Raw genomic sequence first — 25,127 nt, 5'->3', positions numbered from 1 at the left:
AACGTAGAATGACAAAATCATTTGTAATCTCTCGTTACCAATCCTTAGTAGCCTTTACTCATTCTTTGCAGTGGACTGCAACTTACCATAGGTGGGTCTAGCAAAAAGCTGGTTATAGACACCTCAACTTCTTCAACTGCAGTGTTTTCTTTTAATAAGTAATCAGCCCAAGAAAATGATGTAGAGGGCATGTAACTATGTGCACCTTTTTTTCCGCTGTAAATTATTTAAAAGGTGAGTGTGAAGAGACCTAGCTCTCACGCATGCGGAAAAAGGCACAATAATAAACTATCCCTATCCAGTACAGAATTAGTAATAGAGACCCTGGAGAGAATGCTACCTACCTACACTACAGTCTGTCTTTTCTACACACATTTAAAGTTTGCTGGGGGTGAACAGCTATTCATCTGTCCACTCTGGGGATTCACAGTACATCAACTCCATTTTGCCTGCACTGCAACACAGCATAGTGCAAACATAGGGTGACTTTTCTTGTGATCTCATCTAAACCTGAATCTGTGCCATGGAGCCTTTCTTTTTTTTTTTCCTGGCGCTGTGCTGGACACATTCTGTTTCCTGTTGGCTTTCTAGCAAGGCCTGAAACTCCTCAAAAATGCATGGGCCAGGTGACTCTCCATTTGCTTTGTCAGGGTGCAGCAGTCTCTTTGAATACACGCTGTAGGTTCAAGTTTTAAGTGTCTGTTTCAGAGAACAAAATCTAAATCTGTAATCCAGGTGTTCTTTCATTCACATCCTCTCTTCCTCCCTATGTACAGTATTTACTAATTTCTTGTGACTATATTTAGTATATTAAAGAAATATTTTACTGGGGTGGGGGGTGCACATGCTGCATATTGGAGGCGTTTTTTTGTAAAGTTTTCTCACAAGTGGATTCCCCTGTGGTGTCTGTTAGTCACAGCTAATTACTGAGGCTGGCGAATGAAGAATACATTGGAATTCAGATTCCTGCCCTCCTCCCCCAGTGCTAAAGAATAAAATAAAATAAAAAACCTGCAGACAGATCCAGGCTTTCTGTGGCTGTAGTCTCCAAAGAGCTCCTGTGAGATCATAGATGTGGTTTCATATTTCAGGTTCAACTGTGGTATAATAACTACAGTATTACCTGCAGGAGAAATGCAAGTGGGGAAAGAATCATTAATTGATAGCGAAAAGTTCAGCCTATGCCGTGTGTTTGTTTTTTTAAGCAGCTGAATATTTAGCCAAACCATATTTCAACTTTTAACAGGAGCCCTGAGAATTACAATAATCTTGATATGTTAAAACCCCAGGAACATTATAGTAAAGGAAAAGCTGATATCTAATGTAGCTGTGTTTCAGAAAGCTGAGCTAAAGAAAAGCAAAAACACTTGTGATTTAGGCAAAGTGAAGGCACATGCTTCAGTCTTAATGCAGTTACATACAAACCTCCTCAGAGGTGCACTGACCTTATTTTACAACATAAGATAGTCTTTTTTAAAATTATTTCAGTGGATTCAGAATAAGCCCACAGTGAGAACTGAAGTTTCTTTGCTGTGTTTATGAGCAACCCATAGCTTAGATAAAATGTTTAATACTGAATTTTCATTTCTCTTGGTTTTGGTAGTGTTCATCCAAGATTCAGAACGTTTCCTAAGCTGAACGGGATCCCACATATGTGTAGTATTAGTTCTGTAGGACTACATGGAAGAATGGTACGCTTATTATTTGTTACTGCGGCACCAGTGACCTTACCGCACCTATTAATAGAGCCTTTTGTTTTCACATACTGCTGACTGTCAGGAATTCAGAACAGATCTGGGTAAACTCTTCATTGGTCATATTATTGTCTCCTGTGAACAAAATACTGTAATTACAGAAGCACAAGAATTAAATAGAGATGTCTTCTCAACAGGAGATTTTCACTTAAATGCATATTTGGGACTGAAAGTATGCATGACTTAAAGGGTCCAGAAGGCAGATTACATATTGAAGTGATGTACAGCTCTTAATTAACTCTTATTTGATAAGAATGCTTTTCCTTAATTTACAGTAAAAATAAACCTTTTCTTTTCGGAACTGCAGTAGCTGGAAGACTGCAGGAGTAACTTGAACCCTAAGAGAGAAGGCCCCAAAAAAACAGTGCTAGAAAGGGAGTACCCTGCATAGCATATGAAACAACCTAGCCTAAGTGTGTTGCCTAACCTCTAGGAAACAAATACAGGGATGAAAAGTATTAGAATTATTACAGTTAGTAACAGATGTAGATCAGTTGCTCTCTGGACTTACCTGATAAAGGCTTTATTATATTATACCTGCATCAAAACTGCTCAATTTTGCTATTATACATTGATTCTAAAACCTCTCAGAAAAAGTATTCTTATAAAATTCTTTTCATTTCTTTTCATCCCTGTGTTCCTGCACTCATGGCTAAACAAATGTCTCGGAACAATGCTCTGCTATGACGGAGGGAACTGAGGATCTCTGTTTTCCTTAGGAAATATTAAATGTATCTTAAATGATAATACCTCCTTAAAAAGCTACCATGAGGCCAACCACTGTATGATCAAGGCCTCTAGGAGGCTCAGGAACTCAAAGCCAGGTCATATGAAAATGCTGTGATATTAAAACTACTGAAAAAAGTAAGCTTCAATTTGGTGAAATACCATGGTACAGACAGTGCTTACAGTCAGTTACACAGCCTTTCTGTCAAACTGTGACCCATTAGATGCCTTCTGCTGTAAGTAATTGTTTCTTGCCTCCAAAAATTGGGGATTTTTTTTTTTCTCTTTTTCAGTTTTGGTACAAGTTCTTATGTTTGAACATCCCCAAGCTTTGAAAAAAACTTTAGATTTAGACTGGGTTATTTTGACTTTTCCTTTCCTCTGTGGTGGATAAATGCCATAGGGCTTAATACTCTTGAAATATAAAGAGGATGGGATGCTAATCTGAATTCAGACATACAGATTAGTGTATGTATGTATTTGAACCAGTTTGTTTTGGATGCATCCTTTTCAAAAATGCTGTTTGCAAGTAATCTCTGAAGTACAGAAATTATTTTAATTCAGAAAGTGAAAGAGGGGAGGAGATTTTTAGTTTAGACTGATACAGTTCATCTTATTTTCCCCCAAAGGACACCATGGTTTAACGGATGGGGCTTTAACCTACCCAGAGGTCAGTCTTTGCTAGACAAGTGGAACCTTATCCCTGAGGGTATTGATATACTAATGACACATGGACCTCCCCTTGGTAAGTGAAGCAAAAGCTACGTGTGATTTTTTGCATGATAATTTTACTTTCAAAATAAGTAAAACTAGTAATGCTAGGGGTATAGTAATTGCACCTTAACTCAAAACTATGAATTAAAAGGTCTGTCTGAAAGAAGTCTGATGTGATGATTAGGCTTAGCAGATCTGCTGAGCTTCCAGGTGTTTTAAAATTACATTTTCTGTTTTAGTCAACCCAGGGAAAATCAAACATGCGATTCCATAGGCATTAGAGTTTGACATTTTAGTTTAAGAACCATATTCATGTGACAAACAGTTTCCAATCCCATATGATTTTTCAGAGATTGACTAAAATATTTTTCCTCTGCTGTAGTATGTTTCTTTAAGGTTTTCTTAAAGAATATGTAATTACTTTTTTCCCTTGACAATTTCCTTTTCAACTTTGTTAGAAGTTTCTTCAAAAATACTGTTACATATTCTAATTGGCTTATAGTACATTTCTGAAGGAATAAAATTATGCCTTCAGATAATTGTTCTTTACTCAAACTAATGACACAAGTATATGAATGCGTAACTTGTTTTTTCATGAATTAGTTTTAAGTTTTTCATTTAGTTAGATTTTGCTTGCCTTATTAATATGAGTAATTCCACTGATCCCCATTTTAATTCTGTGAAAACTAAGTTCAGATTGTCTAAGAAAGAGAGTAAGATGATCATTCAGCAGAGGTAGGAATACTCAGCTTTGGCATGTCTAAGGTCATTACAGCTTGCACCAAACCATTTGAAACTTCCCACTGTTTTTCCCATTCTGTACCCCACAATACCATATCAGCACATTATTTACTGCTTTTCTGCAAGCCATACGTGGCCAGCAGTCTAGGACTGTATCCTCACTTGGTAGAAATTGTTATAGCTTTATTAACCTCAGTGGAAATGCAGTTGGTTTACAACAACAGAGGATCTTTCTTTTATAAATCTGGCTTATCAGGATGAGAACGTTTGGCAGTCCCTCCTGCATTACTGTTCTTGTTAATGGACTGATTTTGTCAGGGTTTTAGTAAATTCTTTTGTAATCCAGCGGGTCATCACATGTAGATGTTGGTATCCTCACTGACTTTTGAGATGGTAGTGGATATAAAAAAAAATTTTTTTCAGAACTGTGTTGTACCATATAAAAAAAGCATTTAAATGCTACGAGGCTGGTTCATAGTGAATGTGGAGTCAGGAAATAATGCATGCTTATGTACTGTGTCACACTAAGTTAAGAGTAAGTAATCTAAGCAGAGTTATTAAAAAAAAAAAAAAGAAAAAGAAAAAGAAAAAAGAAAAAAAACTGAAAAAAATTTTTGGCCAATAACATACTTATTGCTCCTTTTATATCCTAGTTACTAGGAACTTCTTAAACACTACTTAGAAAATGTTATTTAGTTAATGTTATTTAGAGAATGATAAAATGATCTGCAGGTTCTCTCTAAGCTTACTAGAACTGCCATCTTGCTGCTTCGACGGAGCAGTCGTGTACCACCCACTGACAGCGAGGTGCCCTGGATACTGAAAACCAGCACTTAGATTAACATTATTTTAATCTGTTTCTTTTCCCCAACAAACAAAAAAAACCCACAAACATATTTAATGTTTCACGGATGCTATTTTAAATGGGTTGCCAATCCATTTGCTCTAAATTTGGGTTCATATAAAAATACTGTGATGCTGCAGACACTAATGTATGTTTTAATTGAATAAGAGTACTTACGTCTTGATATTGATGGAGATTATGAAGTTCAGTTTCAAAAGATTTGCACTCATATTTTAACTACAGACACAGATGAGGTGTTAGTACTGTGCCTAAAATCAGGATGACTGGATCTCAGCCTGCATGATAATGTTCACAAAAATTTTTAAATTATGTAGATATTAACAGAAGTAAAGCTGTGACTTTATATACTGGATTATATGTACTCTCCAAAATTCAGTCAAGTTCATGTCCCAAGGTGTAATTACTTTGAAGTTGTTAGAATAGTCTCACAGGTGGATTTGGTCCCTGATTTCCTTCATATACCTTTTCTTCTTCTTGCCCTTCTGATCCTTATCAGCATTAGTCCAGACAGCAGATTTCTGTAATAACTGATGTCAAGTTTTATGGATTTTTCTGCATTATCTGTAGAACTAAGTGGCTTTTATTTTAAAGGTAGTCAATTAGTACTAGCCTGCTGGGAGCTATTTCGCTGTTTTGCCAATTGTTGGTGACTGAGGGCTCGGAAGTAACCCAACACTTGCAGACCATGGTCCTCTCGAAGACTGTATTTTAAATCTTTGGGGTGACAGAGGTATCAGGTGATAGAACAGCTGATCCTCATGACATATTTTGTTTGTGGAGTAAGCACCTTGCTTGTTTGGGACACAGACTGCTGTCAGAGCCAGGAGAAAGGGAAGAAAAATCTGCAGCAACAGCAGCATGCAGGGTTTCAAGGTGGAAGATGAGTTTGAGCCTATAATTTAAAAAAACAAATCACATACAGAAAAATACTAATGCAGGTAAGGGGGGAGGAATCTTACAGAAGACAATTGTGACAGTGAGAAGTTTCTTAAAAGCCATCGTGTGCTCTAATGGAGAGGTTAGAACTGCAGATAATGTAATAAACCTTCAGTGAATTATGACTTCCGGAAAGACTATGTGAAAACCTTACCTGAGTAGGGAAAATTAAGAGTATTGATTGCATTTTGCCCTCAGGTTTTCGGGACTGGGTCCCAAAGGAGCTGCAGAGAGTTGGTTGTGTGGAGCTGTTGAACACAGTGCAGAGGCGAGTAAGGCCCAAACTCCACGTCTTTGGTGGAATTCACGAAGGTAAGGAGCAATGCTACTCCCCCGTTTGAAAACAGGCTCAGCTCAAAGAAAGAAGTGCATTTCGATGGTGCATTGTTCAGGATGTGAATTGATAATGGCATATTGGACTACAGCAAAGAGGGAATTGAGGGAAGCGATCGTATGCACAGCACTTTGCAAATTTATGCCAGAATTAAGACAGACTGCTTCGGGAACATGTGCTACTTTTAGCCACCTACATCTTTCACTGTACAAAGGTTGTTCTGTACAGGTTATTTGAAAGCAATTCAGATTTTGACAGACTTGCTCAGAGAAATAGATGAGATTCCCAACACATACGAGCCAAGTTGAAAATTATCCCAATTATTCCAAATGCAGGAGCCAAGAAAGGTGTTAGGGGAAAAAAACTGAAGGCAACTTACTGTCTCAGGTCACTTCCCTCAGCATATAAGGGAAGGCAGAAAAGAGGGCATCCTGAGTCAGAGATCAGGATGAGAGATTGCCATAGATCACTTTGCATACCTTTCTAAAAGCATTCTGTAGTACACTTCATACTGTGTATGGTAGCTTCCAGCAGTCTCATTTTAGAACAGGTATTTTCCCATTGTCAGTTCCAAGTCGGGCAGAATGTGAAGCTTCAGAAACCATAAACTCAGTTTGTGGTAGTGGAGGGGAATGAAAGATTGAATATATTTTAGATATATTTAAATATTTAATACAATTTTGCAGCTTTCACGTTGCTGTGAGACAAATAGTAGGAGTTCTGCCTGAGAGAGAGAGCAAGACTTTGTGACCCTAGAACTCAAAATTACACATTAAGTGCTTTATATTTTCCCCCCTGGAGGTTTCTCCGTTGACTCTAATTAGGTTCTCTGTAGGCTCACAGATTTGGAGAACTTTGTAAAAGAAAGAAAAAAAACCTCGAGCTTTCTCAACTAGTATTGTTGGTTTTTCCAAAGCCCTCATGACTTCATGCAATGAATTTTATGCCTGGATTATAAAGATCTGTAAGTAAGGAGTTTATAATGGAAATAATGACACAACCTAAAGTACAATGGCATGAATAGCAGTACTTTAATGCATCCAGGAAAAGATTATTTTGTATAAATATTAATCCTTGGATATTAATAACTGAATACAGCAAGACTCCCAGCTGAAGCATACAAATTGACTACAGCTTTTGTAGGCATATTGGATGCCGAAACTTTTAGTCTTAAAAGTGTTAAGCTGATGGGAGAGAAAGGTATTTTAATGTACAAGATCCTTATGAGAAAGTACTGGGGAACCATTTTGCAAACCTGTTTATATTTAAATCTCATAAGGAGGTTGGTAGCACATGCTGAGAGAGAATAATCAAATAAAACTACTCTTACAAGAATACTAAAAACAAAAAATTCAAAATCCTGTTCAGGTACTTACGCTGATGACCAAGGAACAGTTCACTTCAGTAAGAAAGAAATAGCCAAGTGTCTCTCTTAAGAGCATTATCTTATGGGGCAATTAATTCTCATCCAGCTCAGATGAACATGCACCACATTCCACTAAATCAACGGATGAGATACACACACATTGGTCGTGCAGTTTTTCTTCCTAGTTGATAAGTAAAAACAACAAGGTTTTTTTTCCCCCCATGAGATGATCTAAATCAAAATTGCTAGTTTAAATAAGTAATACAGGTAGACAGTGCAGCAATTCTGAAGTGATTATTCTTTCTGATCGACACTGTGGGTAGCTGTATTTAGCTGTGCTTTCAGACAGCGGTGATCTCTACTGTATCATAATGGTTTAAAAGAAAAACATTTTTCCCCTGTAGGTTAGCAATGGGAAGTTCTCATCCTCCATGAAACTCTAATTAAAAAAACCAGCATTTGGTGCCAAAGTCTTCCTAGACTTTTTCTAGCCTCTTTGTGAGCTTTCTGTGGATGTCAGGTGAAAACAGTGGTAAAGTTTTGTTCAGATTTGGAGCCCTATCTCCTTGTCTTTCTTGAGGGGGTGTTTCTGAGATGAGAGCTTCTGCCTTCTCTGTAATTTCTGTACTTCTATCATTCATTTTCTTCCACCCTAGAATCACTGTGACTCAGTTAATGGGGCACTGTGGCATGCTCCACCTGCCCAGGCTTACTGGAGTAAACAGCCCTCTCTCTCCCCCATCCTATTCCTCATGGCAAGTGGCAGAGAAGGCAGTGGCCAGAGCAGACATGGCATTACAGCTACTTCCTCACATTTACTCTGAATGAGAGAATTGCTGGCCAGGTGTTTAGGTTGAGAACAGTCTTCAGCATCCTGAAATTGGTGCCCTGGTGTTACTGGAGAGTCTAATCCTTGGCATGTTGGAAAAGCTTGTGATAGTGGCCTGTGACTAAAATTAAATTCTTCTGCTTTAATGTGGGAACGAGTTGTCAAGATCCTTTAGTAATGAAAAGCCATCATCTATTTAACTTTACCTCCATTTTCTGCCTAAGCCCTGTGGCGATCCATTGACCTCCAGTGCTCTATTGTGTTTACAGCAGGAGATGCCTTTCCTTAGTCAAGATTTCCACCGGTCTCCTTGTAAAGAACTTAATGTCTTTAATTGTCTTCTTCCTGTTAAGTCCATTCCTACATTTGGATTTTGTTGCCAGTTCAAGGTGTTGTAACCATAGCTTCCCTTTAAATTAGCCCGGTTCATCTTTATGGGGAGGCTTTCTAGAGTAGCCTCTTAGAAATAAACTCAAACCTGTATCTTACCCTACTGGTTTGATTCACTTGTACTGGTACTTGTGATATTAGACAGAAATTTTCAAAGAAACACTTTGCAGCAGCTTTTAGGAACATGAAGCAAATACTCTCTGAACCTTCACTCTCTGGCTGCTCCTCATGTCACTTGCGTTCACTCAGGTGACTTTTTGTTCCTGTGTCATCTGTTAAAAGTTTGGTCAGATACATGATCCATAGTGAAGAACCAAGCTAGTGAAACTTTTTTTTTAAACCTGCTAATAGGTTTCTGAGGTTTCACAAGCTTGGCGGCCCTGCCTATGAGCAGGAATTGGATGATAAGGCTAGTATGGGGAAAGCTAACAAGGTTCAGTTCACTGGAACTCCCCCAAAAGGTTGGGTTTTTTTTAATAGACAAAACCACAGTTATTTTCTCTCGCCCTGATTGGTCTTTCATTATCTGACTGCCTGATTACAGGCATGCAAACTAAGAGACACTAATTAAGTAATTAGAAAAGGTACATGTGTGATTTTGTCTCTTTTTGCTGTATCCGGTTGGGACAGAGGACTGCCCACAAAAATGGGCATATGAAACAAAAGCATCCATTCTAGGTTCAAATACAGTTTATTTGTATTTTTTTCAAACAAGTCTTTGAGGCAGCTTTCAGGAGCGTATGTCATTTTGAAGGGATTAATTTAATTCTGTTCCAAAGCATTGATCCCACAAGTTTTCAGTGCAGCTGCCCATGGGCAGTATCGTTTGTTTATTTTACAGTAAGTGTGACACTTTCTCCCTGCAGGTTATGGCATTATGACAGACGGTTACACAACGTACATCAATGCCTCAACGTGTACAGTCAGCTTTCAACCAACCAATCCGCCAATTATATTTGACCTTCCGACCCCTCAAGGATCATGAAGCACTACTGCACATTTGGAACTGGGAAGGTCTATAAACTGCCATTTTCTAATTATAAAACTTGCATTCTCTTACATGTTTATTTCAAAATAATTATGTAGGGGCATTTTGTTTGAGGGACTGGGGAGGGGTGTTTTGGGGCTTTTTTTTTTTTTTTTTTTGTAAATTGCTGGTACAAAAGAAAAAGAGGAAGAAGTTAGAGGTTGTGCTTTTTGGAAATGCAGCATTCATTTTTAATTGATAAAGCATTGTGAATTTGTAAAATGAATTTTGTTTTTCAATAAACTTGCCATTGTAAATTGTTATAGTGTTCTCAAAAGGACAGCCAAGCTTTCTTTTAATAAGTGAGAGACCTTATTTTAATATTATATTATAAGCTAAAAAATAGGCAGCATTTAAAAACACCCAAATTTGCACAACTTATGTTATTGTCGGGGTTTTTTAAGTGTCTTCATTTTCCCTAGGTCTAAATGTTAGCTTTCCATCTCTCTGTTTATATCAAACTTTTTTAGTAGCACAAACAAGATTTAGGGGTCCATTTACCTCTTGATACATGTGCATGTACTGAAAATTCTTCCTATTAACAGTGATATGCAGCAAGGGGAGAATAAACTTCTTAGTTGTTTGTCTACTTTTATATGTTAAAGACTGATATAGATAGCCGCAGCCTGTATGTGATACCTACTTTTTTTTCTGTTTTTTTAAATTATTTTAGCTTTAAAAACTGGGGATGAAAGCTGCAAAGGGCAGGTATTTCACACAGTAAAAAAAAATGTAAATGCGGACTCCTTTTAAATATGAATTTATATATATATGTATTTTTTGTGCATTATAACTAAGCTAGGAATTTAATATTGCCAGTATAGCATCTGCAAAATTATGCTGTACAGCACATCTAAATTATGAAGGATGTGACACATTTTCCAAGTGCTCAAGGCCTTCAAGAGCCTGAATTAAATCTTTGTTGTAGTTCAGACATGTATAGAGTCAAATGGATACAATCAAGCCTAACTAAAATAAGGCTTAGTTGTCCTTTATATTTAAATATTCCTCTTGTCTTATTTCCTTTTTCTTATTTTGCACTGTGTGTAAATGCAATCTTGCTAGCACAAAATATTGTTGCAGATAGTTACTTCTGTTCTACCACTGTAAATGCTATTGAGCTTTGTTCTGTTTTATGTTACCTTGTTAATGGAATTTAGAAGAGCAGTTGTTTCTTTAAATTTATTGTGATATTCTATCTAGCGGCCTTTATATGCAAATAAAATTGCAAGATTTTTAAATATGTGGTTTAAAGGAATTTTGTTTTTTTCTGTGGCATTAGCAATGTGGGGGGAGGGCAGCAAAAAGTAACAACTTTTTTAATTCTTAATAAATTTTAATTGCTTACCATTCACAAGATGTCAGCTGGGTCAATAAAGCACTCAAGACTTTTCCTTCCGCTTCTCTGCCATCCATCTTTCCATTCCTTTTAGACAGAAGAAATTGTGTCCTCAGATGTTATAATTCAGTGCAACCAAGTTTGTGCATTTATGCCTTGTAGGGTACTCTTCAAGATGATGTGAGGAAAAATTGATTAGGCAGCAGCCTCTGTACTTCCTCACTTGTTCGTTCGTTCGTATTGAGCTGCAGGTGCTTTATGCTCATCCACTGTAGGTTAAGAAATAATAGTCATAGATGAAATAAATCACATTTTATTTGGCTCTATTCTCAGTTCTGTGACTATAGCAGAATCCACTACTGGCAAGAGAAAACTGCACAGGATTACAGTTCGGTGTTTAATAACAGCATCTCTTTTTAAAAAAATAGCAGTTATGGCTGTGATAATCTAGGTCCAAACACAACAAGATAAGGCATTGTTTTCATGAATCTACAGTAAAATGAAACAAGAACTTGAGAGCCACAATGTGAACCCATTTGTCCTAGGAGGTTGTTAATTTTTAAGCCTCTTGGTGATATTGAAATGTCATTGTTGCCACATATTTCAGTATTGATTTTTTTTTTGTAATATATAAAAACCACCACATAATGGGAAATATTTTTAAAAGGTACAAAATTAGCACAGCCATTATGACCAAACCTTATTACAGAATCATGCTCCTGCCAAAAATCCCATATTTTTCTATATTTTTGAGAATTCTTAATTCCCTTTCATAGTATAAAGATCCATTTCTAATATAAAAACTGATGGCTCGCTGCTGTATACTTTAGAAAATCAGAGGCATCTTAATTGAACTGATTTTATAATGAAAATGAATTGCTGATATTATTTTGATACAAAGAATACAGATACAAAATGTTAGTTTCTTTAGTACCCTCTGGTAAGAGCCTAAGTTAGAGGTCTGCTGCTTATGCATTTTGATGTACATTACAGTAGTTCACATCACACACAACTATGGAGTAAGGCTGAAATTTTCAAATTTGAAAGGCGTCTGCACCAACGTCTCTTCTGGGAAAGAAGCTGCTGTAACTCTTACGCCTAGTTCTTGTTTTGTATCTGGATTTTCTTCTTTGGTTCTTTACTGAGTAGGCAAGCAGCCTTTACTCTCTTGAAAGCTATTTTGCTTGCAGTACAGCTTTTTTTTATCCAGTGCATTGAGGAAAAAGGAAAAAAAACCCACCACTATCAGGTCTCTGTTTTGGACATGCATTCAGAATGTGCCACGTGAATTTTTTTTTTTTTTTCCAACCAGCAAGGGGTAGGCTAGAGAATTGTTTTTGGCAACCAGGCCTGTTTACTGGCAAAGAGCATACCTATATTTAGATGGCTGTCCTTTCTTAGATAAACCATGTGTTTTCCTGGAGCACATCATTAGAGAATGAGGGAGAGAAAAAAAAAAAAAAAAACCACCCTAGATTATTCTCTTTCACTAGCCCATTGCTTCTTTTTACTACATAAGCAGGAAAGATCCGTCATCTTGGATGCTTCATAGTGCTGTGAACCTCTAGAAGAGCAGAGAACTGCAGTTGCACCTGGACTGCCCTTGAGCCTTTGAAGGACCTGACCCCTCCCCACTACATGCACATAGCTGGGACAGGTACAGTCCCTGACTCCCATCTGCCATTCTCCAATTCAGCTAGTGAAAACTTGATTATTTCTAAACCAAACATTTTAAGCAAGCAGCTTTGTTCCAGGCTTTGAGCAGCCTGAGCCTTCTAGCAGCAGTCAGAGGCAGATGAGCTAGCATCAGTGCAGCCAGGACTCAGCCTTGAGTAAGGCCACTAGTGAGAAAAATACCACAGGAAACACTGTGAGGAAGCAAAAGTCTGTACTGGACTCTCTGATAAATTAAACTGATACATCTAGCAGTAGATGTCTCAAAGGTGCGTATTCACTTGGGGTCACCTATTTGCCACGTGGCTTTTTGGCTATGTAGTGCAGTAGGTGTAATCAAATGGGTCTTTCTCTGTTGGAATATGAGGGCCTGGATTTGTAATAGGCTCAGACTTCTCTAGTCCCCTTTAAACAAACATAAAGGACACTCACTTACTTCAGGACACTCACTCACTTCATTATCCGTTGCTGGCGATGGAGGCTACAGGTGGTTGTTTCGAGACCTATGTAGTTCACTCTCTCTCTCTCTCTCTGGCTGCGTCCTTCACCTTCAGTGCTACTGTTTGTTCAGCACCAAGTTTGTTCTTCTCCATGGCAGAATCTTATTCACTTATTTGAATTTTATTTGCTCCTTTTCCTTGGTGCTTTCAGAGCTTGATCTAGTTTTTCTCTTTTCTGAGAAGGCCAAGAGTTTGGCTAGCAGCAATTACAAAAAGGCCAGGAAAATATTAGGAGAACTAGTTTTGCTTTTTTTTTTTTTCTTCTTTCTGTACTCTTTAGAGGCCTTGAAATGTATACATGGCTTTGTTTGCTGTCACAGGCAGGTAATTTTCCTTTGCTGGATGTCAGCCATATCTGACAATCAATGCAAGTGGAACACAGTATGATTTGAAGAACTTTGATTTCACAGGGAGGCAAAACTATGGTGAATCTGCTGCTTCTCAAGGACCCTTCACTGCTGAAGTAGCTCAGTATCTCTGTGCAGAATAAGCCTTAGATAATTATTCTTTCTCTGGGGTCTGATCCAAGCCCACTGAACTCACTGGGAGTCTTTCTATTGACTTCAGTTGGCTTTGGATCAGACACCTGGCATCTGGATTGTGTTTCTGTCTATTACTCATCCTTCAGACTGGAGGAGATGGTCCCTGGTTAACATGCACGAACTCTTGGCAGGAAGAGGGACCTACCTATTGTAAGTGCTGAATCTTTCCAAGTGATTGATTAACAGCAGTGTAGTCGATTAACCTTTCTTCTTCCGAGAGCAGCTTTCATCTAGTCATCTCGATAAGGCTGAAAGCAGTCAAGGCCTTTATCAAGGGAGGGCTGCAGAACAGGATGTTCCCCAGAGGTGATTGGTTCCCAATTCTGTGTGCGTAGTGAATTTAGTGAATTCAGCGGACCTTGAGGTCAAGCATTTATTAGGCTAAGAGACTGTCAAATCAATCTGGTCTACTGCAGGCATGTTCTACCAGGAGAATGGGTTTTGCCAAGACAGTGTCTAAGAAATAGATTGATGACTAACTCCTGGTTGAAGCTGCCTTTCTCTTTTCCATTTTCTGTGAATCAGATTTTTTTCCCCTCACTGACACCAGTATTTTCTCCCTAGACAAATTTTATTAAGGAAACTCCTGGAAACCATCTATAAATTAAGTCACAGGGAGACTTCCAAACTCTGCAGTCCTTCCATATGGGTGCTAAATTTACCCAAGGGCTTTTTCTGAGACCTTACTTTGACCACATCTTATTGAATTATACTCATGGGATTTTTTCCCTTCACTCTGCCCCTCCCCCCCCCCCCCCCCCCCGGTTACTTCTTAGCAGGTATAGACAATTTACTCACTTTACAGAGATTTCCCCTCACTGTACAAGCAATCACTTCTTCACACACACCCCCCACCCCTGGCACTCCTAGGCCTGTAGGGAGGCCACTTTTTCTCCTATCTGACACTATCAAGTTCTTACACAAGAAAGAGAAACGCAAACCCAAAATGTGCCACAAATGCCCCAAAGCCTGCAACACAGAGCAGTGTATTTTATCTTACCTTTATTTTGAGGTATAGATCCTAACATCCTTGCAGATCCTTCCTTTGCAAAAAACAGTCTTCAGTGCACCATCATTGTTGCTAATTTATATTCCCCTGCTACAACCATTTCAGCTGTTAATCCTCATAGGAGATGCCATGCACATGTTTGCAAAGTCACAGCCATCAAAGCACTAGCTGACCTACAGAAGTACAAAAAAAAGGACTCTGAGAAAGCAGTGTAGCCTAAATGCAACATGGAAGACTAAAGGTGGGTTTTAACATGTTCAACTTCATCATGAGAAAATGCAAGTGAGGTCAGAGTGAGTTTTAGTACACTGAATCTGTTTTCTGCCATTGATACAGATTTTATTTTTCCCCCCATCATCTTCTCGCATTCCACACCTCCGTCTCTGGCTTGAGTCAGCCAGCTTTGTAACAATTCATTTATGATTGGCTATACATCTTGTTTCGGTTTACCTCTAAATTTTTCTGCTTTGCAGATTTTCCTCAGGCTCAATTTGCTTTTTTGTTGATTATAGAGTAGAATCCGAGGAGAGGCACTGATTCCTTCCAGGTAGCATTTTCCTGCCATTTTTTAATTACACAGTTTAGCCACTTATTTTGTACCTAAGGTTTACATTTGTGAGACTGGGTCTGACAAAAAAAATTACTTCATCTTGCTTTGGATAACTGAATGAATGACTTACAACTGAATGTACTTATCTATGTAAATGGCTCACTGGTGCAATAGGACTTGTCAGCTGTATGAACTGAGGAGTAGGACTGCAAGAGTCCTAGAGTTTAGATGAGACTTTTAAACTACAAAAACTGTAGCCTTACTGAAAAAAAATAAAAAGTACTTTTGTACTACCGCTACTGAGAAAACACTGTCTTGCTACTAGTGTGACCCAAACATGTCCATCTATTGCCAAAAGCTTTCAGTGATGGACTGTTAGAAAAGGAACAAGTTAACAGGCAAATTTAAGTTTTTAGTATTATATGCAAGCCTTTTCAATGTTCACTGTAGTGAGTGTTTCAGTGAAATATTTTTATTTTTCTGGGAGCAGCGAGTCACTCAGCAATTGGGGGAAGAGATTAACACGTTGTTGTTGTTATTAATTGTTCATATAGATAGCATTGTCCAAAGTCAACATGGATCTGACTATACTATATGACCATACTATACAGCTGAATCTATAGGGACAGGATGGTGAAAAGGAGAAAAGGAGGAGTGATTTAAGAGACTGACTCACCCAAGACCACACAAGAGATCTCACAATGCTAGGAACTGAATCTGCAGCTCCTGAGCAATGTTCTAGCTCTTTAATCACAATTCCCCATTTTGTGCACTTTCCTTTGCAAATGGAGCAACCAATTCCTTTGTTATCTCCAAAACCAAGGCAGCTGCTATGAAAATCAACCCTGGAACCTAGGACACAGACTGGCTTGCAACAAGCAAGAATTTCAGCCAGACTGAAAACAATTCCTACATTTTTAGTTGTTAAAATAGAGTGAGGATAAACAGATAAAAATCAGCCTCTTTCCCTAAGAGAACTAGCGAGCTCTATTAGATACACAGCAAAATCTTAAATCAATCATCTTAAGGTGTTCAAATGCATCTCATGTTTTTTCTTCAGCAAGCATATGAGTGATGAGTTGGCTTAGTTCAACCGCTCTAAAGATCATGACTAGCATAGATTCTTTAAAAGGTCTGAAGCAGGTACAAAATCTTTCCTTTACATTACTGTAAGATACAGACTGCAGCTTTATCAGTAACACCACACCATTATTGGCTTTGTGTTATGAGGTATCTAGAGAATTTTGGAGACAGCATATTTGAGCATTGTATTGACACTACAAGACATCTGGCTGAAGCCCAGCTTGGGCTGGGAGAGTGGCAACTCCTAAGAGGAGCTAAACTGTATTGATTAGGGTCTTCTAATCAACAGAGCAACTTCTAGCAGAAAGTACTATTGAATTTACTGTAGACTTGAATTTCAAAGTTTTTGTATCTACTATAATTGGATATGAATAAGTTTATGTATTTTGTAGTTTAATAGCTGTATCAGCTTAAAATGAAACTCAGGTGGTTTATTTTCTTTGATTCACATTTCTATTAAGAAAAGGGGCCAGATTTTTATGTACCTTAAGTTACTAGGAACATTTGAAAAATCCTACTGGGCACCCTATCTCTTTGGTGGCATTGAAATCCATCACTTCCTATCTGAGAAGATTTTTTGCCAGGTGGTTCACCAAAGCACCGTTTCAGCGTAGAAAGTATTCTTTGTTGAAATCTGAATCCCGCTGTAATATTTTTTCAGACCAGTCAGTAGGATTTTCATACACTGTGCAATAAATATTTTTTTTAAATTGTGTTTTGATGGATTTAGCTCCCTGATGTAAAGACATGCTTGAACAATGACAGTAGGTAAGCAGCATGGTTGCACGGATGATTTAGAGTTTGCTGGCTTTTACATGAAACAAGGGGAAAGCTGGTCTGATGTCAGCAGTCATTACAATCTGTCTGTGATGTGCTTTCCCAACCCAGTGGCACTTGAGAGACTGTTTTGTACCCATGTCACTATTAAAACAGACTTTTCCAAGGAATGAATTATGTATCTTGAGTGTAGCAACCATATACAGACAACCACAGCTGTAGCTGTGGCTTCAGCAGTATCATGTTTACAGGCCTGAATATTTATATAAATGGCAATTAAGGTGTGGTAGCATTATTTGTCACAGAAAGCTTAGCTATATAACAAGAATACCTCGCTTTTGTTGCCAGACAATTGTTAAGAGGATTTTCTACTGTAATGAGTCAGTCTTGCACAATTACAGAATTGCCATAAGGATGCAGAAGTAGTTTCAGCATTTCTGATGATCTACTGATTTTAGGAAGTTGGTGGTGCTGCTCATGTGAGTTAGGAAGGTAGGACTGAGCGCTGTGGAACCAGGGATGAAGTAGCAAAACCTGACAGATTATAAGAACACTTCTATTCTGATGCAAAGATCTTAAAACCCAAGAATATGGCAATGGAAGAAATACTGGAAACGTCTCTAAAAGGAATTAACACAAAATCTACTCCCTTCTCCAAATATACATTCAAACAAGGACAACATTTTGATTTTGGAAATGAACATGAAACATAATGCACATATCTATGAACCACCCTATGTATTACTTTGCGTATTTAGCTATTGAAATACCTTTTTGTATTTTTCTAACCTCTAAAAACCAGTGTGTACCTGTGCTACTGTTATTTGTTACTATCCTTAGGCCAATACTACAATGATAATTTGATATATCCACAGTAAGAAGTTTATCATCTGCCATCTAGGTCAGCTGGTCCTTTTTCCTTCCAGACAAGATAGTAGCTCTTCATAGTAAATGAAGCCTCTCTAATCTTCAACCATTGTCCATTTACACGAGTAAATAGGTTAAACTGTTATAAAATGAGAGAATCCTACCAAAGAGTAATACAAAGTCACAGTGACAAAACTGAAACGCAGTCTGTTACAGCTCTGGCTAGTACCTGCCAACACACTGAAGACCGAGTACAGTATCGGCTAACAATTAAGTTAATGGATACGGGGGAGCAGGGTAAATCAGAGAAGAGTCTTGCTCTCACTCCTCCCGTTAGGGACACAAGCACGCTAGTGAAGGTCCTCCACAGCTCAGCGCAGCGATGCAGCAGTTCTCCTGTGAGCGAAGGGTGGTGAGGATTGCACAAGGACCCTGCCCAAACAGCTGAACAATCATGAAGGGAGAGAAGATGCCCAGCTACACTGTGGCTGTGACTCTGGCTAAGCAAACAGTGAGTTTCTTTGCATAACTAGTTTGTATTCTCCTGCCTACCACTTTGAAGTCTAGACGATACAACATCCTTCTAACTATATCAGCCTTGAACATGCCAGCCAGCATGTTTCTGCCTCTGCAGCAGCCACTCTGTGCACCTGCCTGCCACTGGCCAGAGCCCTGGGGAACACTGCGCCTTCCCCTCGCCCTCGCCCACAGTCCCACCAGCTTCCCTGCAGCAATGGGAACTATTACCTGGAATGGGCGGATTTACACTGGTGACTCTCAGTCAGCTTCAGTGCAAATGAAACCCCATCTCGATACCCCATGAGCAGAAGAGTTCTGAAGAGAAAAGGCAACTAGTGGCAAAAATTAACTTTGATATGAAGGGCAGTAGTACGACTTCTTTCAAATTGCCCCGTCACAAGCCAAAGAGAATGCAGAGTAATAGGATAACTATGGTTATCCCTGATCTTTTGTACATCCTATAGATATCAGAAGAGACTAATGTTTCCCAAGTAAAAGCCTATTCCCCTACTGGAAAGCAGAGGCATGTTTTTCCCCAGTCAACATACTCATATCTTCCAAGTCAGAAAGTAACATAAGGATAGCTAGCTTGACCTCCTGCTAGATATAGCCAAAAGAATTTCAAAATATATCTTGCTTCAAGCCCCTTCCTTCATCTATGAGAGACTCCACCTTGCAGAGTTGTCCATCCCTTACCTCTCTCTTATATGAAAGATGTATGTATGTATCACATATATATACACACACATATACACACACATACATATATATTTCTTGTCCATTCCTTCTATATCTCCCCGAGTAAGGAGAGAGAACATACAGTATGTAATAACTATGTTTTATAGTACATTCAGATGCACTGCAGAATCGTATTCTTCTGGGATATAAATAAGCATAGAAAAATATCAGTATTATCAAGCAGGAATGATTAACTGAGCTAGGCAATTTCCCAAGCCCACAGTTGTCCCCTAACTCTAGAAAGTTGCTATGATGCTATAATAATCAGTGGCTGTTATGTTTCCATTTGGGCAGTTTGTCCAATATGATTCAGCCAAGACTTATGGCTCATCCTAACAGTAACAGGTCACCATATGTTTCACATCTGGTCCTATGAAAAAGCAGTATCACACAAAAGATGACAACTATTTTAGGGGACAGTCTCCAGAGCCCTATAAGTGTGACCAGCAGTCTTGACAGTTTAGCAATTTCATTAATCACCATTAAAACCTCATTTTACTCTTAGAGGCATAATTAGTACTAGTTCAAATGACTCCTAGAATAAGCAATTTCACTGGGTTTTCTATTTAGCAAGCTGATATAGTCATTTTTTTAAGATGCAGGCACTTTAAAAAAAAAAAGAAAAAAGGCAACAAGCAAGTCCTCCATTTTGTCGCATCAACAGTCATTGAGCCAAATTGACCCAAATTCTTCAGTGATGGCAGAGCAGAGGTGTATTCAATCAAAAAACAAGAGAATACAGGCTTCTTCATATTTATGTTTCTCAGACTTTGAATAACTCTGGTTTGTAACAGAAGAAAGTGTTGCATTAGAATCACCTATAATATCTAAATATCCACTGTCAGGTGAACACGTCAGTTTACAAACTGGATCTCACACTAGGTTTTATCTGATAAGAAAAAAAAAGAAAAAAAGAACCCAGTTTGCAGACAACAGTATGCAGAGAAGGTATGTCTTCTGTTGCCTTGTGCACCACATCCTGGAAGCCACAGTTGTCTAAAGCTAGAGATATTTTATTTTTTATAGATTTACTATAGAGGATTGAAATATGATACAGATCCTTTACTTGAAATATTTGACATCTTCCCACTAGGACAAAGTACAGGAGGACTGCAACACGCAATTCCACACACGTCTTTTGAACTTGGTCAATGTCCTAACATTCTTTTCTTAAACTACAATCCTGTAAAACATTAACAAGCGGCGAGTATGCAAAGCAGACAAGTACATTCTAACTTTCAATATCACTCCTATTGTGAAACAGCCGCCTGCAAGAAGTTAGCCTGGTGAACTGAGAAAAAAAGTCCATAAAAAGTTAGCCAGAAGAGAGACAAAATACAGTAATTTGGTTGTCCTCTCCATCAGTCATCAAATCAAAATTCCTTCTTTGCCCCATATAATACAGTTGACAGCTTTTAACTTCACCCACTCTGGGGATTCTTTGCAGCGGATGCCTTCAGATGCCATCGCTGAATGGGCTAGAAAGAGCAAACTTCTTTAAGCAAAACTCCTTCTTTCTCCCTAGTGAAAGAAGAGTTCCTTTCCATCAAATTTAGTGGACATTTGGGATTTCTGGACCCCAGGTCCAATATACGAGCAAGATATAGGTACTGCCTTAAAACCTAGGAAAGACAAGGGCTAATTTCCAGATGGTTCATTAAATAGGAAATCTTCTAAGGGTGTTCTTAAATACCAGACATGCTTTTGCTCTGCATATATCTTGTGGGCATGTCTTCCAAAGACAGAGAACTCCTTCAGAACCTTTGGCTAAAATTTCCCCTTCTTTATTTTGACGGACAGTAAGTCATTTCATTCCTCCAGCACAAAGGTGGCTGTAATTTAGTATGTCTTTGGTGTGTGACTTTTGGGTACTCCACATTGCTGGTTACGATGCACACATTTTAAATGAACGCATTTAAATGCTGTATTGAACTTATTTAAACATTACAAGTATAAAGCAAGGAAAGACAGTTATTTCAGTCACTATAACAACTTCAGATTTACTCCATGTTCCACCTTTAAACAAGCTAGCTTTTGGGCTAACTGAGCACGGGTCCTGGCCCGGAGCTGCAGAGTGAGGTCCCTTTAAGGGCCATCCACGTTCATGGCTGGCTGGCGCCTTGCCAGTTGAGAAACTGGAGCATGAGACATTTGAACTCTTTTGAAAACTGTCATTTTTCCAACTGCCAAGAACTGTGTTGTTAATCAAGAAACAGCACTGGTGATGTACTGGATTCTTTACATGTGCAGGTCTCCAGGGTTGAAATTTATTTTAAGCGTGTGCTTATTTTTAGAGTTTCTTGCTGTTGTTGTCAAACCTATGCTAAAGCAATTACTGTCTGTGAGGGTCACCAGGAGTTCAGTATTGCTGAAAAACTTACAGCGCTGGTATGAATGGCTGAGCAGCCCGGGCAGAGTCCCTCATTTAAAGACACAGAGCCCTTTTTTGTTTGTTTTTGAGAAGCAGGTTTGGATCCTTGTCTTTAATTACATCAAGTCATACTGCTTCTCCTACCTGCCCAAACCACCCCACTCCAAATAACCACCCGTCTCCCCAAATACAAACCCTGACCTGCACTAAGGCAACAGCTCCCTTTTTCATTCGACCGGAAATTCAGGGGTATTTAAGAACAATCCGATGTTAAGTTTCAGAGCAACCCACTGAGACCAGTTTCATTTTTGCATACCTTCTAAAATGGGTAAACCAAGTTAACATTACAACAAATGAAAGCCAAACCAAGCACAGAACCTAGTTACCTGAGGGACTCCCTCAACCGTGCCTTCCCCCACTTGATCAGCCGCCAGCCCCAAACAGCTCCACTGCTTTCCAGCCAAAGCTGCCATGGAGTTGCGCTGCTCCGATGCATACGCAACAACTCTGCGAAAGTGAGCACCATCCCAAGGAAGGACTTGCCGACTTCATGCAACTTAATTTTAATTTTCATTTTTTTAACTGGTATAAAGTCTTTTGTTAATAACACCATTTTTTAATTTAGACAAGTTAAGAGACTAATTTTTCTACTTTGTCCCTTGACTGGGGAATTACTTAGTAACACAAGGCAGCTGTTCCTGTATTTTAAAGCTGTGATACACAGGAAGTCTATGAACGTTTATAGAGGAAGTAGCCTGCAGTAGAAAGAAAGAGTGTGATGGCCTGTTCGTTGAAGGGAAAGACGAGGACTTCACGGAGATGCGGCAGAGCAGTACAGCTCTCCTTTGCCACAGCAGGACTCAACAGCCTAAGTAGTACAGCCCTTGTGCTAAAGCCATGCCCATTGTTTTTCTCCCAGCTGTAAAAGGGCACAACACATGTGAGGGCACAGCTGTCCCAAGATGTTTGATGTTCTGACAGTTATGCCCCACAGAAGGAGGACAGGATGTCACTGCTGCTTTGGGGAGGGAGGGAAGATTAACTAACCTCCCCCCACCCAACCCCTACACCTACTTTCCGTACTTATCTATTCCACTTTCAGAAGCAGAACATCAGCTAGTGTAAACTGGCGTGATTTGCTGAAGTCCAAAAGGCTATACTGCTTCATTTATACCAGCCAAAACTGGGGGGCTACTATATATGTGTGTGTGCACACATATGTATATTTTTATAAATGGGTGAAAACATGCTAGTGTTTTGTACGCTGACAAGTGTCCACAGGAACAAAGGCACCTGGTTTTATAGGACTTGTGTGTGCATCCACAAATATGTACTGACTGAGGGTTGTTTACATTATTCTCTACTAAGGAGGATTTTAAAATTAAATTATAATATATAATAATTAAATTGTAATATTATAGTATTAAATTAGAAGAGGAAATTGCTTATATATTTTATATATTTTGTTCTATGATCACCATCCTCATATTTAATAATTAAGAGTATATGTGGTCACGTATAAATGCAGCAGAATCAAAATAATTTCCTAATGGAGAGGCTGACGCCTTCAGAAAAGGGTCAGTCTATTGCCTGTGAGGGTGCTGTCAGTATAAATAATTATCATGAACTTCAACTTCAAGCAATCAAACTTCATTGTATTGAAGGAGTCCTATTAAATGCTTAGATTGTTCTTAATTTGATCTAGTGCAGCCAATTCCTTGGGGAAAGAGAGACTGAAAAAAAAAAGAGATCAATATACCATAGCAAAGGAAGCTGAGGTATTTTGGTCGTGTCTACCAGAGGAAGTGGAGCCGTCTGAGGAAGGGGAGTTTGTCTCAGCCCCACCGAAGTAAAAGGCCAATAAAGCTTGCTGAACATGAAACCCTCCCATCAGAAGCCCTGGAACGACTAGGAACAGATAACAAGTTTCTAGAAGCAAGTCAGCAGAGATAAATGAGACTTGAAACAGCATTTCTTTTAAAGTCCCACTGAGATAGTGTTAAGCTCCTCTTTTAGGTTTCCCCATTTCCTAATTGTTCTTATCTAGCTAGTTTGCATGATGTCGTCCAGCCTGCCGTCCGATCCTTTTCCACCGCTCGCTGCGTGCAGCAGGCAAGCTGCTGGGACAAACCTGCTGCTGCACTTCTGTCTTTAGAGAGACACATAACAACAGAAGTCTAAATGCACCTTCTGCTCTCTTTCCTTTTAAAGTCAGTAGCTTTGCAAGTCAAAATATGCTGCCAGATTCTTTTTTTTTCTCCTCTCTAATCTCCATTCATCACTTTTTTCAGAAGACATACTCAAATACTGAATATTAAAAGTGAAAGATCCTAGATTCATGGTCGAAACTAAGAATCAAAGTGTTTCCCAGTAGATCAACCTTTAACATACTCATAATGTTTAGACTTAGCTAACTATACTGCCTAGACCTGTATTACTCCCTCCCAAAAAAGAAAATTAGTCTCTCTTTCTGCCTTACACAGGTTGCTCTGTGAACTTCTGCTACCGTAACTGTTGAAACTGTTTTTAGAGGACATGAAAGCATTGAAATAGTTGGCACAAATGTTTTGTTTCTCATAGCTGAAAAGTCACCCTCCATTGTTTTGCAGTTACTCTTTTAACAAAAGGTCTTACTGAAATACTTCAAAAAAAAAAAAAACCTCAAAAAATAGGTTGAGGTAAGCAGGGTTTTTTGCCTAATGTTTTGACAATAGGACTGTAGAAAAAATAAAATAAGAAAAATAGAAGAACAGAAAAATTAATAAAGTCAAGGCCATTTAAAAATAAAATCCGTTCTCATTTGAAAGCTTACTGTACCCACCCACTTACAGGAACGGGGAATGCACACACATATTGGGCTTCTGTGATCAGACCTCGATTTTTCTAGCAATCAGCAGTTAGTAGCTAAAAGAAGCCGCTTCTGAATGGTGCCTCAGATGATTAAATTGATTTTATGACAGAGATATTGCAAATGGCACAAATAAAGATTACACAAAAAGATCACACGGTATTTTCCCTTTTTCATCATTGGTTGAATATTAGGAAATAAGGCCTAATTCAGAGCAGGAATAGCAAATACCCTACCCTTTCAAGCTGGCTTCAGAGGACAAAAGATGACTTATTCCTACTCTGAGGTAAATAAAGAAAGCAGGCTTTCATACCATTTTAGCCTCTCTCCTACAGCAAGTTCAGAGTGCATTCTTAAATCTGCAGAGAGCAAACCCAGATTTCCCTCTGCCTGTTCAAAAAATTTCCCTCAAAGCACACAACTTCTGGCTTGCTTGTTCCGAACAGCCACCTTTTTGTATAGAAGAAGATGGCTTTTGACTGACTGACATGGCAGGTGCCTCAGGAACCAAGACAATTCTGCATTTCAACTGATTGTTTTCACTACTAAAGCCTATTATCTAGGGTAATAAAGTTTAAGATTAAGGGGATTCTGCATGTTTGTGTTATTCTTCACAAAGCTTATCTTC

General features: G+C 38.7%; 1 protein-coding gene and 1 long non-coding RNA gene across 8 annotated transcripts in view; one reads left to right on the top strand and one right to left on the bottom strand.

The window, feature by feature from the left end:
• The window catches only part of MPPED2 (metallophosphoesterase domain containing 2), a 206,576-nt gene extending 195,653 nt beyond the window's left edge, over positions 1–10,923 (top strand). For 6 of the 7 annotated variants that reach the window (XM_064512887.1, XM_064512886.1, XM_026122166.2 and 3 more), the window contains 3 exons: positions 3,110–3,225; positions 5,935–6,048; positions 9,522–10,923. In XM_064512887.1, coding sequence (XP_064368957.1) covers positions 3,110–3,225; positions 5,935–6,048; positions 9,522–9,640 — 349 coding nt within the window. In that variant the 3' untranslated portion in view covers positions 9,641–10,923. The remainder of the gene's footprint in view (positions 1–3,109; positions 3,226–5,934; positions 6,049–9,521) is intronic. The other variant, XM_064512889.1, reaches the window with a different exon arrangement.
• The window catches only part of LOC112996630 (uncharacterized), a 67,678-nt gene that overhangs the window by 15,802 nt on the left and 26,749 nt on the right, over positions 1–25,127 (bottom strand). Inside the window, exons 8-12 of the long non-coding RNA XR_010389462.1 lie at positions 14,738–14,919; positions 13,883–14,060; positions 11,031–11,290; positions 6,550–7,617; positions 1,012–5,692 (exon numbers count right to left, since the gene is read on the bottom strand). This is a non-coding gene — a long non-coding RNA (uncharacterized LOC112996630). The remainder of the gene's footprint in view (positions 1–1,011; positions 5,693–6,549; positions 7,618–11,030; positions 11,291–13,882; positions 14,061–14,737; positions 14,920–25,127) is intronic.

The sequence above is a fragment of the Dromaius novaehollandiae genome, chromosome 5, assembly GCF_036370855.1.
Source record: "Dromaius novaehollandiae isolate bDroNov1 chromosome 5, bDroNov1.hap1, whole genome shotgun sequence".
NCBI classification, from domain to species: Eukaryota; Metazoa; Chordata; class Aves; order Casuariiformes; family Dromaiidae; genus Dromaius; species Dromaius novaehollandiae.
The sequence above is the reverse complement of the archived record's forward strand: the minus strand, read 5'-3'. Positions and strand labels throughout refer to the sequence as shown.